At 45.1% G+C, this 17,302-nt stretch overlaps 1 protein-coding gene across 1 annotated transcript; it reads left to right on the forward strand.

The window, feature by feature from the left end:
- Nucleotides 1-1,513: 1,513 nt before the first annotated feature.
- Znf367 (zinc finger protein 367) lies at nucleotides 1,514-16,722 on the forward strand. The gene is made up of 5 exons (XM_051151109.1): nucleotides 1,514-1,923; nucleotides 8,219-8,369; nucleotides 10,465-10,584; nucleotides 11,518-11,656; nucleotides 15,731-16,722. Exons 1-5 carry the CDS (start codon nucleotides 1,531-1,533, stop codon nucleotides 15,951-15,953), a joined length of 1,026 nt encoding a protein of 341 aa, XP_051007066.1. The 5' UTR covers nucleotides 1,514-1,530; the 3' UTR covers nucleotides 15,954-16,722.
- The last annotated feature ends 580 nt before the right edge of the window (nucleotides 16,723-17,302 follow it).

The raw sequence follows: 17,302 nt of genomic DNA on the forward strand, positions 1-17,302 counted from the left end.
TGCCAGGTACTGTTTATTTACCCAAAAATAAAGATGTAGTGTCTCCACTTAAAAAAAAAAAAAAAAGTAAAAAATTATAAAGTCCACAGTATTGGCTGCTTTGTTAACTTAGGCAGTCTTTTAAAAAACAAAAGTCTTGTGACTAAATTAGTTTAGGCATAGCTTTGTATTGGTGCAGTTTAGTTACCAGTTTTCTATCGCTTAACCACTGGATAGCCATTCAGATATTAAAAACCTTTACTGAACCGCTACTAAGATCAGGCTGCCTGGAAAATACAGCAAGCAAATGAGCACCAGCAGTTACCAATTCTATCCTCTAGCCGATACATAATTTATTCGATTCAAAAATCTTTACTTTGAACCGCTACAGTACGAGACTACCTGGAAAACACTGCAAGCGAGCCCCAGTCACCACGGCACTTTACAGTGAGGAAGCTGGACTTTGATTTGCCGCTGTTCCGAGGGAAAGCCCGGAGCCGCTTCGAGAGCACACGGTCGCTCGATCGCCCCACCGCGGGCGACCAGCGCCAGGAGTCGGAGAAAGCTGTAGGACCCATCCTAGGCTGCCTATGCCCTTAGGCGGGAGTGGTGGCCTACGCCTTTAGTGCCAGTACTGGGTGTGTTCGAGGCCATCCTGGTCTACACAGGTAGTTTCAGGACTATGTAGAGTCCCCGTCTCAAACAAAACAAAAGAACCGCTGCCTTGATGACTCCGAGCTCGGCGGAGGGCGCGGCGCAGCGCAGCATCATCCCTTTAAACTGGCTGCGTGCGGGATCCACAGCCCTACAGCCACAGGCAGGAGGGGGCGAGCTGGGTGGCGCAGACGGGGGTGACGGGACACCTCCTGCCCAGTAGTGACCACCACGACCCTCCCGCAACTTCTCCAATCAGCGGTCTCCCGCCGCTTCCTTTACCCGCTCGGCTTCTCGTGGGGGCGGGACGGAGGATGCTCGCCCCGCCCGCTCCTCCAATCAGCAGCCTCCTTTCCTCTCCCCGCTCCCCCCCCACCTCTGCTGGACCCGTCCGTCCGTCCAGGGTGGGGCTCCCGACGGGTGTGTCAGGACGAGAGGCGCGCTCCTCCAGACTTTCGAACGCAGTTGGCTCTCCAGACAAAAAAAAAGTATGCGAGCGGCGGCCAATGACGTGGCAGGGAGGACCCGCGCTCGCACTCGGTTCCGCCCCCCAGCGGACGGAACGCAGCCTGGACCCGGCTATTGGCCCGCGCGACCTGCCACTCGCCGCGGTGGCCAGCCGCAGGGGCCTCGCGGTGACTGGTTCCGCCCAGGCGCGAAATGTAACGCGGGAAAAGCCGGAGCGGGGACCGCGGCAGCAGGTTGTTATTCTCGGGGGCTTGGCGCCGCGCGTCCGGCTTCCCTGTCAGCGACGCTGCTGCTGCTGCTGCTGCTGCAACCTGGGTGTCCGCGGTCGCCTGCCATGAGCCGGCGGCTCTGAGGCACCGAGACGTAGCAGCGCGGGCGGGCGAGCAAGCCGGACTCGGGCCGAGAGCGCGAGGGCTGCAGTCAGCCAGCATGATCCGTGGCGTCCCGGCACCAATGGCGGAGCCGCCGCCGGTCATCTTCTGCCACGACTCCCCGAAGCGCGTCTTGGTATCGGTCATCAGGACCACGCCGGCGACGCCTCCATGCAGCAACAGCGCCGGGGAGCCCGAGCCGCCACCGCCGCTCGTCCCCACCAGCCCCGGCTTCAGCGACTTCATGGTGTACCCGTGGCGCTGGGGCGAGAACGCGCATAACGTGACGCTCAGCCCGGGGGCGGCGGGCGGCGGCGTCTCGGCGGGACTGCCCGCGGCGGCCGAGCTCCCGACGCTGCGGGGTGCAGCGCCGTCCTCCGCCTCGGTGGCCGCCGCCTCGGGCGGGGAGGACGAGGAGGAGGCGAGCAGCCCAGACAGCGGCCACCTCAAGGTGAGCGGCGGCGCGGGCGGCCGGGGCGCGGGGCCGCCCGGGGCCCGTTAACGGCGCGGCGCGGCTGGGCGGCGGGGCGGGGCCGGGTCGGGGAGGAAAAGCGGGGCGGCGGGGGCGGTGGCTGACAGGACGCCGACGTCACTGCCGCGCGCCAAAACTGGACCTTTGGGGGCGGGGGTCACGTGACGGGCGCGGCGCGAAGGGCCGGGCAGCAGGTGCAGCGGGGTGAAGAACGGGTGGCTCGCCGGTGTCCTGTCCCCCGCGCTGCTGCTGGGCTGTAGCCTCCAGCCTCGGCCTTCTTAAATCTGGGGAGAAAGGATGTGAGCATCTGGCTCCAGCTCACGTTCGAGTGGCGGCAAGGTGCCACTTTGTGTCCCGGGCTGGCCTCGGTCTTTGAGAGCTTCCCCCCTGAGTGTTGGAATTCAAGGCTAGCTACACCACGTCCCTGTATATACTTTTACTCACATCCGGAGCAGCTGAGGCTTTCGGGGTTTTGTTCACGCGTCTTCATCAAGATCTCATAGCTAGCTGGTGAGAGTGTTGGCACACGGTGACTGTGTCTGTGCGGCTGTCGGGCCAGGCTTAATACTTCACGTCCATCAGCGCCCAGAAAGGTATCGGTAAAGGTGTATGCTCAGCGCCCGAATCACGTACTTTGCTACAGGTGTAGCTAGCAAATTGCCCAGCGGAATAAGGGCCGCTTTGTTTATAAACTGAAGCAGATTTGGTGACATTATGGGCAGTAGCTGCATGTTGAGACTTGTTTTTAGCTAAGAACTTTACTAGTGGCATTATTATAGAGCACTAAAAGTTGTAAGACTGCTTTGACACGACGCTTCGAGTATTGAAACTGCATTATCAGCGCTCAGTTGTGGCGTTTTAAATTTTTATTAACTTATGTGTATGGGTGTTTTGGTTACATGTATGTCTGTGCATGCTTATGCCTGGAACTGGAGTGATAAATAGTTATAAGCCATCATGTGGGGGCTAGGAATCTAGCTCAAGTCCTTTGAAAGATCAGCCAGTGCTCTTAACCACTGACGCATGTCTTTGCCACCTTCCCCCATGACTTAATCTTCGTTTTTGACTCAATTTTATTTTGGATTATCAAAGAAAAATGTAAGTCACTGGTTCTCAAATTTCTGAATGGTGCAACCCTTCACCTCCTGTTGTGGTGACCCCCAACCATAAAACTATTTTCGTTGCTACTTCATAACTATAATTTTGCTACTGTTATGAATCATAATGTAAATATGTTTCCCAATTGGTCTTAGGAGACCCCTGTGAAGGAGGTGTTTGGCCCCTCCCGGAGTGTGTGTTTTGTGTGTGTGTATAAACAGTCTTCTCACAGAACATTTGTAGTTTTAAAAAATTATTTGATAACAGATTCTAGTTTTTCTTTTTAATTAATGAAGGGTTCAAAGTGCAGCTCCAGAATTTTATTTAGGGTAAACTTAAGAGAGAAAGTACTAGAATATGCCTTTATTTGTGAAAGTAACCTTCTTTGGTTTCTAGTCAAGACTTTATTGAAGAAGGAGTCCAGCCCTCTCGTGCTGTTTTGCCTCTAAAGATCTACAGTGATGATCTATCTCCCCAGGCTTTGAGTGAATGATGACACTTGACTGAGTCTGCCTGCTTTCCAGGAAGATGGAGATGAGTCCCTAGAGCAGCCAGTGTCAGTAGTCCTCCCACCACCCTTCATTATACCGTTCTGAGGCGCTGACAGCTGTTGAGTGAGAGCAGCATTTATTTTCCGTTTGTTGCTATGACTCCCAGGGGAGGTATTAACATCTGAGCTGCACACACCCGGTGTCAGCTTTCTGTTGCCCTTTTGTTTGTCCCTACCCTACACTGCTCCCCCTAGGGGTGAAGAGCATCTATCACTAGCCAGCGTGTTCTGGTCCCTCATTACAAGATAACTTAGCACTATTGGTGTGTTAACATTGCCTGTTAACATCATCTTCTGGTGGTTGAATTTTGGGAAAGACCAAGAACAGGTATAGCATCCTTGTTTTCCGGGATACGGTATCCTCCTTTCTGCACCCCTGTTCAGACTGCATTCATGATGGATGCTGTGGCCCACCAAGGGGTCTGCCTTCTCAGATACCGTTCACCTCTGACAGCCTGCCCAGCCCATCCAGGATCCACTTTTAATATCGAAACATCTAGGTTGCATGTAGTCTTGCATGTGCAGTAATTTCTAATCATCGAATAAAACCTGTTAGCATAGTAGCCACCATTTATTACCTGGCATGGAGTGGGCACTCTGTAGTGTTAGGAGTCAGCTACCAGGCCCTCTGTTGAACACTCTGGTATTGTCTCCCTGCTGAGGGGTGAGAGAAAGCCTCCAGGGCTAAGGTCATGTGAGGGTAGCCGACCGTCAGAGACTAGCCAGAACTCTTTGTTTTACTCTCCACATCACATTGCTCCCATATGTGTCACATACAAATGGACTTTTAGGGGTTAATTTTTTTAAAGTATTAAGCGGATGTAAGCAAACACAACTTTTTTATAGCTTATCAAGATCAATTGAGATGCTTTATGTAGTAGTACACAATTTGACAGATGAATTGCAGTGCAGACTTGGGGAGTTGTGACAGGAGATCCAGGTGGGGAGTAAGCAGATTTGAGCATCATAGGGAGTTGGGATCCAGACCCAAATGTGAGAAGGGATTTATGATTCATTACATTCCCTCATCGGGGCTCACAAACATCGTTCAAGATCTGATTTTCTTTTTCTTGTTTATCATGCCTTGTCTTAGATAGGTTTCTGTTGCTATGATAACACACCTTGACCAAAAGCCGCTTGGAAGGAACAACTCTGAGGTCATACTCCATCGTGGGGGTGGGGGTGAGGAACTGACGCAGAAGCCTTGAGTGCTGCTTCCTGGCTTGATTCTATGGCTTTGGGGTCTTATTACACAATAGAACCCCTAAGATGAGCCTTTTATTTGAACTTGTCTAAAACAGTCAAGGACTAGGTTTTCTGTCTTCATAACTATAATGAGAATTATTCATCTGCCTTTTAGAGGTTGGGAGATTCTGTATGCAAAAGTTTTTAGTGATATAATCATTCAGAGTGTCATGTTGACATTGTTTTTTTCTTTGAGTCACCAATAGTCTTAACAAAATTTGCCCTTTGGGCTACAGACACAATTGGCTGCTGATAAGCGTGCCTTGAAGCATGGTTTTCTTATTGTTAAGATCAAAATGAAAAAGGCCTATCCAAGTAATATTGGTTATTTTAATGTATGTGTTTGGGGCTGGCAAGATGGCTCAGGGTGCAAATGCGTGCAGCCTAAGCACAAGGCACTGTGTCTAGACCTCTAGCCCCATGTAAAGCCACATGAAGTACACATTATAAACACAGTGATGGAAGGAGTGAGGGTGCAGAGAGGCAGGCAGATCCCGGGGCCTCTGGCCAGCCAGCCTAGTGGACATGGTAAGCTTCAGGTTCAGAGAGACTCTGTCTCAAAAAATACAGTGGAGAGGAACAGAGGAAGACACCTGACACTGACCTCTGGCTGTCAGATGTGCACACTCATGTGTGGCCAGTAGATGCTACTCACTCATTTGAGGCATTATTTCCTATCTTATTTTCTTAATTAAAAGACTGTGTTTATTAAACTACTGCCTATGTGTGGCAAGTATGTTATATTTATGTACCTGTTTTAAATGGGCATGTTTTAATTTTCTCTAGTAGCAAAGAAAATAGTAGTGGATATTTTAATCTTTCTTTTAATTTTTTCCTTTTTGGTTATTTGAGACAGGGTTTCTCTGTGTAGCCCTGGATATCCTGGAAGTAGCTCTGTAAACCAGGCTGGCCTTGAACTCACAGATAGATCTAAAGTACTGGAATTAACTTCTCTTTCAAAGTGAAAATTTAAAAAGACATGCTTGTTTTAGATTAGGGAAGATAGTGCAGACATCTCATGAACAGTAGTACTGTTTCCACTTTTGTAGGCATGCTAAATTAGAGTAACACACTTGTGACAGTGTTGATATGCTGTTAACTGTTCAAGTGGTCTTGCTTTTTCTGTTTTGTTTGCTTGTTTTTTGAGACGAGGTCTCACTATGTAGCCCAGGCAGGCCTCAGAATCACTTGAAATCATCCTGCCTCAGCTCCTGAGAGCGAGGATTACAAGTATGTGCCTTTATAGCGTCTTTATTTCTTTTTACCCCCCTCTTTTTGAGAGAGAGTCTCTGCTATGTAGTCTTGGCTGGCCTTAAACTCACAAAGCTTCACCTACCTCTGCCTCTCAAGTACTGCGAGCAAAGGCTTGCACCACCATATGTGGTCTTCGTGTGTGTGTGTGTGTGTGTGTGTGTGTTGTGACTGGGTTTGGTTTTGCTTTTTTTGAGACAGGGTTCCTCTGTGGCCTTGGCTTTGTCCTGCAGACCAGCTTTGGGATCAGAGAAGAGAAAGTATTGTGGTTCCTACCTAGGGAAAATTGACCAGGCGGGTAACAGCTGGTCAGAGATGAATGATTAGTTAAAGTAACTAATTGTTGAGAGATTGAGGAACTGAAGAGAAAAGAAATATTGAGGCCCAGGCATAAATTGTGATGCAAACTGAAAAGTCTTCTTTCTAGCCCAGGAGAACTTTATTTTTTCCTTTGCTGTCTCCTTTGGGCCAACCCCAGTACGTTATTCAAAGTGAAGTTCAATTTTTTTCATTATAGAGTACATCATGATTTTTTTCTTATCTTTTATAATCAATAGAGCATTTAAAAACCAAGAGAACAAGAAAACAATCTAACAAAAAATACAAACAGTTCTGTATAAGCTATAATGAAGCATTTGGCAAGATTCAATCAATATCCAAGCAATGGTCAGCATGACCTGATTATTATTTCTTAAACAATACTCTGGAAAGTTTAATCATAAATTTCCCTGGGCTAAAGCCATTGTGTTTACATGATTGTCATAGCAACATAGCTTGAAACTAAATGTCCTTAACACAGAAACCTGATTTACTTCTAGTCCCAAACCAACAGACATGCTATCCAAGCCTAGGCTTACTGCCAAGGGGTCCTCTATTGTAAAATATCTCTAAGCATGACCTTCCAAGCCCACCTTCTAGTGCTCTCAAAGCAGATTCTAAAGAAACAAGGTTTACTTTTCTATAGCTAACAATATCGGTCTCAAACCTTTGGCCAGATGCCTTCTTTCAATATTCTCTGTGGGAAAAAGTTTTCAGTGTAAATTTTATTAGAGCTGAGAAATAGAGGCAAAGGCGGTTTTAGGAGAAAAAGTAGATTTCAAAGTAGTTTTTAGGCAAAATTACACCTGGACCATAGACAGTATTTAAGGGCAGTAGTGGTCAACCAGAGATCTTTAGAACTCTGCCAAGCAAAGCCTGAACAGCTGTTCTTCTAGATGTCTAAAGGTCATGTGGGGCAGTCAGGTCTTTGGAACTTTGTCAGGCAACGCCCTTACGACTTGCCCTCATGTCTGTGACAGCTGTCTGGGGGTACACTGTGCCCTCATGTCTGTGACAGCTGTCTGGGGGTACACTGTGCCCTCATGTCTGTGACAGCCGTCTGGGGGTACACTGTGCCCTCATGTCTGTGACAGCCGTCTGGGGGTACACTGTGCCCTCATGTCTGTGATAGCTGTCTGGGGGTACACTGTGCCCTCATGTCTGTGACAGCTGTCTGGGGGTACACTGTGCCCTCATGTCTGTGACAGCCGTCTGGGGGTACACTGTGCCCTCATGTCTGTGACAGCTGTCTGGGGGTACACTGTGCCCTCATGTCTGTGACAGCTGTCTGGGGGTACACTGTGCCCTCATGTCTGTGACAGCTGTCTGCGGGTACACTGTGCCCTCATGTCTGTGACAGCTGTCTGGGGGTACACTGTGCCTTCATGTCTGTGACAGCTGTCTGGGGGTACACTGTGCCCTCATGTCTGTGACAGCCGTCTGGGGGTACACTGTGCTTACCCGGCTGCTAAAGCTTCTTCACTTTCTTGTGTGTTGAGCTTGAGGAGCTTCTGACTGGGTTCAGAAATTTCTGGGCGCCACACACTAAGAACACAGACCTTCTGAAGGCTGCTACTGGGTAAAGGAGTAATGGGCAAGTGAGAGTGCTGTGGGGATGCTTGCTGATTTAGTATTTGAGTTCTGCTGGTCTACACTGGGTCTGTGACTGCTGGTTTCAGTAGTTCTGTTATCTGTGGACAGGTGGGATATTGGAGCCACTTGACCATTCTTGCTGATGCTACTCCGTGTGTGTCTCACACTGCCTTAATGGTCCCAGGAAAGTATATTAAAGTTTATAAATAATGTTAACAGGATGGAATCCGACGTGGTAGGCCCAGAGCAGACACTGTCCGGGATTTAATAAATGAGGGCGAGCATTCGTCTAGCAGGATCCGCTGTAACATCTGTAACAGGGTGTTTCCGAGGGAGAAATCACTCCAGGCTCACAAAAGGACTCACACAGGTAAGATGACAACACTGTAGAAAGGGCTAGAACTGATACTTGATTAAAACTTGATTTGGTATTTAGGTTAACTTATGTTATTAATTTGGTTAAGTAATGTTCATATAAATTGCCTTATATTTTCTTATTGCCACTATTACTTTGAAGTTTTAATAATCAGCCACTGTTTGCTCTGTTTTTGGTGGGGAATGGTAGTTCTAAGATTTTAAAACTTTTTCATTTTTGTTTTTTTTTTGGGGGGGGGGTTGTTTTTGTTTTTTGTTTTTGGTTTTTCAAGACAGGGTTTCTCTGTGTAGCCTTGACGGTTGTGGACTCACTTTGTAGACCAGGCTGGTCCCGAACTCACAGAGATCTGCCTGCCTCTGTCTCCCAAGTGCTGGGATTAAAGCGTGCGCCACCACCACCTGGCTATATTATTGCCACTATTACTTTGAAGTTTTAATAATCAACCACTGTTTACTCTGTTGCTTTTTGCTGGGGAATGGTAGTTTTAGGATTTTAAAACTTAACATAGTCTCTCTAGATATTAGTTATGTCATTGTTATTGAACTGTTTATTTGTATAGACGTCCTTGCCTTCCGTGTAGAAAGCAAAATACTTTGTAGTAGGCCCATGTTCTTCCATATATATATATATAGTTGACCCCAGAGTTTAAGAGCCTTATAGTAAGTAAATCTCATAGTTTGTAGATGAAAGCCCATTGTTACTAGCTTACAAGCTGTCCTGCCCTTAAATCTTGAGCTGTGCTGCCCAACACAGCAAGCAGTTCCTAATGTGACCTGTAAACATTTCAGATGTGCTAGTCTAAATTGAAATGATCTGTAAGTGTGAAATATACCTAAAATGAAAAAAGAGTAAATAATTTTATTAATAATTGTTTGTATATACTGAAATCATATTTTAGATAATTTTGACTTACATAGATTAGCTTTAACTTTTTTCTTTTCCTTTTATTTTATTTAGTTTAGTTTTGAGACAGGACCTCTCTATGTTGCTGTGGCCATTCTGGAACTCACTATGTAGACCAGGCTGGCCTCGAACTCACAGAGATCTGCCTGGCTCTGCCTCCTGAGTGCTGGGATTAAAGGTGTGCACCACCGTGTCCCTGGGTTGGTTTTACTTTTTCAAACAAGGCTCCTATAGTTGTTCACACAGTTTATCTTTTCTTTCATTATTCTTTTTTTTTTTTAGATTTTATTTTGTGTGTGTGTATATTTTGCCTGCATGTATTTATGTGCATTGTATGTGTGCCTGGTGCCCCAGGAGGTCAGAAGAAGGCAATGGATCCCCCGGAACTGGAGTTAGGGATGATTCTGTAATCACCATGTGGATGCTAGCACTTGAACCTCAATCCTGAAAGAGCAGCAATTACTCTTAACTGCTGAGCCAAGTCTCCAGCCCCCACAGTATGTTTTTACTGGGCAGTGCTCATCTAGAGCTGTTAATACTTAGTTGTTGTCTCTCTCCCTCCCTCACATACACACTCTGGTCATGATTTGCTTATTTTCTTTTTTGAAGAGACAATGTAATCTGATAGAATCTTTTTTTTTTTTTTTTTTTTAAGTTAAATCCTTAAAAGGAATGTGGTTTTAACTTTGAATTACTATAAGGTAGCTAAACTGGAAGGTTTGACTTTGGATGTCATCAGTAAAACTATTGCTTCATGAAGTAATACAATTTTGCCAGGCATGGTGGTGCACGCCTTTAATCCCAGCACTTGAGAGGCAGAGGCAGGTAGATCACTGTGAGTTTGAGGCCAGCCTGGTCTACAAGTGAGTCCAGGACAGCCAAGGCTACACAGAGAAACCCTGTCTCCAAACCACTGCAGAGCTCTTGTTGCCAGTGTAGGGGTCAGTTAGGGTCTTGGGCTTTAATGAAGAAAGCCCCATGTTCCTGTCTGAATCTGCTACTCCTTTGCTGTATGTCCCAGATACTTCTGTACTTTGGCCTGCTACAGGGACATAAAAAGCAAATGTCCCAAGAAATAGTTAAGTCTGATAGCACAGACTGGAGTTCGGACTTGTTTAAAGCGGTTCTCTTCCTACCCTTCCTTGCCTTGCTGCCGTGGGTCTGATTGTGCTGTCTGTCTTCTTAGGTGAGAGGCCGTATCTGTGCGACTATCCGGACTGTGGCAAAGCTTTTGTTCAAAGTGGACAGCTCAAAACACACCAGCGTCTTCATACCGGAGAGAAGCCTTTTGTCTGTTCAGAAAATGGTATGGTGTTAGAAGTGACATTTCAGGAATAGCTAGTAACCAGCTAGTAGTTAGAATAAGCTATACGCTTTACTTAGTTTTTTAGTAATCAGCTGATAGTTTAGCTTAAAATTTTTGAGGAGAAAATTTCTGATAAGCTTTTCTAAAATATCGTGAGTTACCACCCCAACCTAACTTCCTTTGCACAGGCTAGACAGGTACTCTATCTAGCACCGAACTACATGCCCAGCTGAAGCTTTGAGAAGTAGAAAATGCATAACGAATGTAGCCTCTGAAGTGGGCTTCTATGTTGGTTCCTAAATTATTAAACTAGAGTAAGCGTATTTGTTTGTTTGTTTTTTCTTTTTTCCGAGACAGGGTTTCTCTTTGTAGCTTTGGCTGTCCTAGACTCGTAGACCAGAATTTCTGTTCTGGAACTCAAAGAAATCCACCTGCTGCTGCCTCCCTGAGTGCTGGGATAAAAGGAATGTGCCACTGTGCTCGGCTTAAGTCTTAAACTCTTAGAAATGTTTATAGACTATTTATTTGCAGTTCCACATTTGAGAAGAAACTTTTTTCCTTTTTGAGACAGAGTTTCATTGTATAGCATTGCGTGGCCTAGAACTCCCTATATAAATGAATCTGGCTTCAAATTCAAAGAGTCCACTTGCCTTTGCTTGCTAAGTTCTGGAATCAAAGGTGTGCAACACTATGTCTGACTTATTAGAAAATCTTTATTTTATTTTTTATGTATTTTTTGAGTGTGTGTTTACCTGAATGTGTCCATGTGCACCATGGTCAGAAGAGGGCACGGGGGCCCGTGGATGTGATGTAGGAGCTTGTTTGGTTGGAGTTGGGCATCTCTTGGCCTTCCTCTATGTGTACATTGAAGTTGGACATGCGTAGTGTGCCTGAATGTTCAGTCTAGTAGGCATTTCCTCTTGTGTTTTAAAGGCTGCCTGAGCAGATTCACCCATGCAAACCGTCACTGTCCAAAGCACCCTTATGCCAGGCTGAAGAGAGAAGAGCCAACAGACACACTCAGCAAACATCAGTCTGCGGACAACAAGGCTGCTGCCGAGTGGCTGGCAAGGTAAGGCCTGCTGTGTGAGGTCTCCCACAAAGATGCCTCTGGGGCTTGGGTTTATGTTAAAGTTTTGAGAGTTCTCTGATTTTAAATCAATTACCTATACTTTATAAAATAGTTCAGAATAATCCTTAGTTTCCTGTAGAGTTGTTATGAGTGTGTGTGTGTGTGTGTGTGTGTGTGTGTGTGTGTGTGTGTGTGTGTGTTCTCCAAGTGTTTTCTTTGTTTTACTGTTGAATAATGTGGACTGCTCATGAATTTGCAGGTTATAGCAACAAAGTCAGTATAAAAGTCTTTCTCTGATACTTACTGACTCGTCTGTTGCTGGCATCACAGCCATTTCTCTGCCATGCTGCTGTGTCCCTTACTGTGCTGCTGCAGCTCCTCCCCCTGCTGTGCCACAGTGGGCTGCTGTTTATTGACAACCGTGCCACTCTTCTTTCCTGGCCTCTGCTCTTGGCTGAGGCTCATTTCTTCTTCATTCCTCATGGAGGAAAGGTTTACTTGACCTACCAGGAGCTCCAGGACGAACAGGCTGGGGCCCGCTTCATAGTTGCTACTTTCTAAGAGGCTGGCATCCTCCTGGGTGTGGAGCTGTTACTCAGCCCCAGTGACCTGTCATCACTCTCCTGTTCTAGTCCTTAAGTTGTGCTGAACTAATGTTCTTTTAGTGCGTCTTATGCACTGCGGGCATTACTAATGTGAGAAGATAGATGACAGAGTTGTATTTTATTTATTTATAAACAGGGTCTCACAGTGGAGACCTGGCAGGTCTGGAGCTTGCTATCTAGACCAGGCTGCCTTGGAACTCACAAAAATTCATCTGCCTTTGCCTCTGATGTGTTGATAGGCAACTGAATGAACAGTGCTCATTCCTGAGTTTAACTTTCTGTGTACTACCTCTGAGTAGTCACAGAAAAGTAATACTAAGGAGCCTCTTTAACACAATTTCATTTTTATTACTGTATATTCATTGTATATTATAATGGGTTTCATAAAATACATACAAGTCTATCAAGTACTTTGATCGCAGTAGTTTCTCTGTGATTGTTTTCTCCTCCTAGTCGCCTTCATTCCCTCAGTCTTGTTCCTACTTCCATGGCATATAAATAAGTGATTTAATGAGGCTATATAAAGTCTGAGATCCACAGTAAGAGAAAATGTGATATTTTGTTTTTCAGTGTCTACATAGTTGTTCTTTGTGGCTGAATAAAATCCATCATGTGTTTAATGTGATGGGACCCAGGAGAATGGAACCAATAAATGTGGGTGACTGACCTCTTATCCAATACTCAACTTTATTCAGAGCATCAGACAGTTTCTACTCTGATGGTTAAGAGTAAAGTGTACAGTCACAAGGGCAATGTAAACAAACAGCAACAGCTAGCTGTAACGAACAGTGTGAAGTGAGCTCACTGCAATCCTGTACACCCAGGAGCTGCACAAGGCATGATCCAAGAATACCTACGTTAGTTGAAGAAACTGAGATCTCACAAGCACTCAGAAATCTCACAGGAGTCCATTCTTGGACCATGTTCTGTTTTTTTGTTTGTTTGTTTTTTCTTTTGAGACAGGGTTTCTCTGTGTAGCCTTGGCTGGCCTGGACTTGCTTTGTAGAACAGGCCTTGAACTCACAGAGATCCGCCTGCCTCTGCCTCCCCAGTGCTGCACCTGGCTATGTTCTGAAATTTTTAAATGCAGGATATCCAAAGTAGCTTTGATTTGAAATGTGGTAGATGAATTGTCATTTGACGCATGATCATCCTTTAAGCAAGCAAATTATAAACATAATAGCAGTAGAAGAGTGAAAGCATTGTATTTAATACTCTGCTATCAAGAGTACTGATCAAAACTGCTTAGTGCTATTGGTCACATTATTATGTTGATGAGAAATCTCGAGGCCCATGTGGTTAGTGGTTTTGGGCTCTTGCAGGAAGGAAGCTGGTGTTTGCCCTTTAGCAGGGAGACAAACGGTGTCGGATGCGAATGGGAAGGGGTTGAAATCCCAAGGGAAACTTAAGCCCACTTCCTGCTTCATAGGAGTGAATGGGTCTGCTGTGGTTCCAAGGTCAAGTGTGAACACAGATGCATTAGTAAAGATAACAGGAGCTGGACCCATCCAGTCTACAGGTTGAAGCAAAGGAGGATGAGGAACGACAGCAGTGCACATGCTCAGGGGCACTCACTGCATGTGCAGTGACATGTGCTCTGTGTACTTACTTCTTTCTTGCCACATAGGGCCTTATCTTGGTCCCAGGTGGGCAGAGTTCACGTCTGATGATATGGTTGATCCTGCTTTTGCTATCTTTCTGGTGACTTCCACTGTCTCCTCACTTCCCACCACCATCCTTGATGACCTGGGGCTGGAGGAGCCAAAGAGGGATCCACAGTGCTTCAGTGGATCCATCTGCAGTGACAGATGCACCTCCCCGTTGTCTTCTGGAGAAGTAGAAATAGAGCAGGTTAATGCATCAGCTGCTTATTTCCGTGTGCACGAGAATGTGCCTATTGCTGGAAATAACCCTACAACACAAGCAGAGTTTGAAATGATGTTTTTGAGTTTATGAGTTAACCATAATAGATGAGTCAAACCTGCCACTTCCACCTGTTAGGCTAAAGAAAAGGAAGTATTAATAGATTGACTATTGGGACCATGCAATCCCTCTATCCCATTAGCTGAGCCATTAATAAAATAAGTATTTGCCTGTGGCATGGGAGAAGGTTGGACAATTTTTGTAATCACAAATTCTGTTCATATGAGAAAATTCCATAGTAATATGCAAATGAAATGGGAAACCTGCTGGGTGGTGGAACACATTTCTTTAATCCCAGTACTCAAGAGGCAGGGGCAGATAGATCTCCAAGTTAGTGGCCAGTCTGGTCTACAGGGCTAGTTTCAAGGATAGCCAGGGCAATACAGAGAAACCCTGTCTCAAAAACAACAAAAACTCCATAGACTTCTGTAATGCTCTTTAACACTGTTTAGTTGGTTGAGAGTAATAGAATACAAGGATCAAATTCATGTAATTGTTGACATTGGGATTGGATCCTCCCTGATTTATTAATTGAGCAAGAATAGTAAGGTAAGCAATTAGTATTTTATGTCTCTTACGGTGTAAATAAATCCAACCCAAAGGTTTATCCTCTTGTGCTGTAATCCTTGTGGAGACAATTTAGTGGGAAAATACTCAGTTTAAAGGCAGTAAAGGGTCCACAGTGCTGCTTTTGGTCTGAATTCAAATAGTTATCTTCTTACCTCTTGGGATACTATGCAAGGACTATCTAACACTGACTTTGCTTCTAGAGTTTTTAATAGGTTGGCTAGTACATTGGAAATACAGCAAGCACAGCTCATGGGGCTAAGGAAGAATTGGTAAATGAATTTCATTTCCAAAGTTAGGTTTTTCACAGGCTCTCCTGAATCCTCATCAAAAAATGGAGAGAATTCAAGACTAGATGGATTATCAAATTCCTCACCCCATGCTTCATGGTCATGTCAGGCAATAGATGGTACGTATTTAAAGGGGAGGCTCCAGTAAGGGAGCTGAGGGAATTGGCACAGACACCTAGGCTGTTGTATAACGTGCCTACGTGAACAGTGCTGGAGTAAGCCCCCATGAGCAAGGATCTCCATAGTCTGCTGACTTGGGATAGCTGGGTCACGTGCCAGCTGCACCTTGAGTATGAACCTCCACAAAATTTCAGGAGTGCCTGAGCCATTGATATTCCCGTCAGTATGTAATGGGTCTGATTGAGGCAAGGTGGAATATAAATGTAATTTTAATTTTCCTGGTCATTGAGGATGTTGAATTTTTTTTTTTTTACATGTTTATGTTTGTGTTTCATCTTTAAGAACTAAGAACTATTTCTTAAAAATACTTTATGTGTGTATACCTGAGTGTATGTGTGTGCAGGAGTTCATAGGGCCTGAAGAGGGCATCAAACAGGTGTGAGCTGTTACATGGGTCCTCTGGAAGAGCAGCTAGTGCTCTTAACTGCTGAGCCATCTCCAGCCCCACTAAGAAAATATGTGACAATCTGATACCTACCATATAAATAATATGTCTGCCTTTTGCACAGGTACTGGGAGATGAGAGAGCAGCGCACCCCTACCCTGAAAGGCAAGCTAGTTCAAAAGGCTGATCAAGAGCAGCAAGACCCTCTGGAGTATCTCCAGTCTGACGAGGAAGACGATGAAAAGAGTGGCGCCCAGCGCCGGCTGCAGGAACAACGAGAGAGGCTGCATGGAGCCCTGGCACTTATTGAGCTGGCCAATCTGACAGGGGCGCCACTCCGCCAGTAGCCCCCACACTTGACTCTTCACTGTACAAAAGTACTGCCCAGCATACTTACAAAGTAGATCCTTGGGCATAAGCTAAGCACCTTATTTGCTTATCATAGGCTGCTATTCTGTAGAAACTTATGAAGAATGTTGTTGCCTCAGACGAGGTGAGAGAGAATTGCACTTTTTTTTTTATATATGGAAAATGGATTTGATGTAAAGTTTAAAATATTTTGTAAATATGGACTGCAGTTACAGGGTAGAAGCTGCATGTGTGGGAAGCTAGGTTTTGCAAGTTTGATGCATTCATCGGAAGCAGTTCTTACAGGAAGCACTTTGTGAATAAGACATTTGTATGAAAAAAAAACAGATTGGTACAAATAGCCAAAGAAGGTTGAAATAGATTATTTATAAGATCATTTTTAACAGTGTATGTTAGAATGTGTGACAGTACTGTAAACACTGAAGCAAGGCAGTGTGAGACATATGTATAAGATACATATTTTTAAATTGCAAAATAGCATGCCCAATAAGGCTAGAGAAATGAGAGGCCAACTATTTGGAAAGATGCTATAAGTTATGGACATGGAAGAAAATAGGTATGTGAGGATCTTGGTAAGATGGGTAGGAGTTGAGTTTTTCAATTGATGTAAAATGAGCCTTATCCCATCTTTCTGAGCTTTTGAGCTCACTGTATTGCTGATGCTTAAAAAGCACTCGTCCCTCAGCTTGTTGACTGGGGACTTTTGCACATTGCTCAGCTGCTGGACCTGAGTGATTCATCTTGCAAAGTCTGTGTAACTTGGCAACTGGTGCATGTGTGTACACACCAGTGAGATCTATGATGGGCCCTGTAATGAAGTTGGCACTTGTGTTTGTACTAATAAAAGGGACATCTGCAGGGTCATTTTGTAGTGAGATGTTTTAGGTCTTTTGATAGTAAACACTAAATTTTAATTGTTCTGCTTGTTTAGCATTATTAGTAGATGGAAGCCTCCGTATTTAAATTTCCAGTGCATATTGCCACCTTTCTGCTTCACTTGAGAATAACACGCCAAGCTATTTTGTGTTCACTAAATTTAACTATCAGTTAAACACTTGAGCAAATATTGGCTACTCAAACATGCAAGCTTCTGAAATAGTTTCAACTGTAAGTGCGTGTTGTTTGGCGGTTCAAAACCATTTTCTCCAAATAGATGAAGTCATTGAACATGCTTTGTGTACTGAGGTGTGAACAGAATCCCAGGGGCCACGCAGCCACCTCTCTCGTGGAGTCAGGAGTCTATCACTTGAGCTTCTCTTCAAAGGTGAATAGAATTATATGCAGAGCATGGTGATTTGTAGACTCCTTGATTGGAGACTTAAAGTAA

This window comes from Acomys russatus, chromosome 9 (assembly GCF_903995435.1).
Source record: "Acomys russatus chromosome 9, mAcoRus1.1, whole genome shotgun sequence".
Classification (NCBI taxonomy): domain Eukaryota; kingdom Metazoa; phylum Chordata; class Mammalia; order Rodentia; family Muridae; genus Acomys; species Acomys russatus.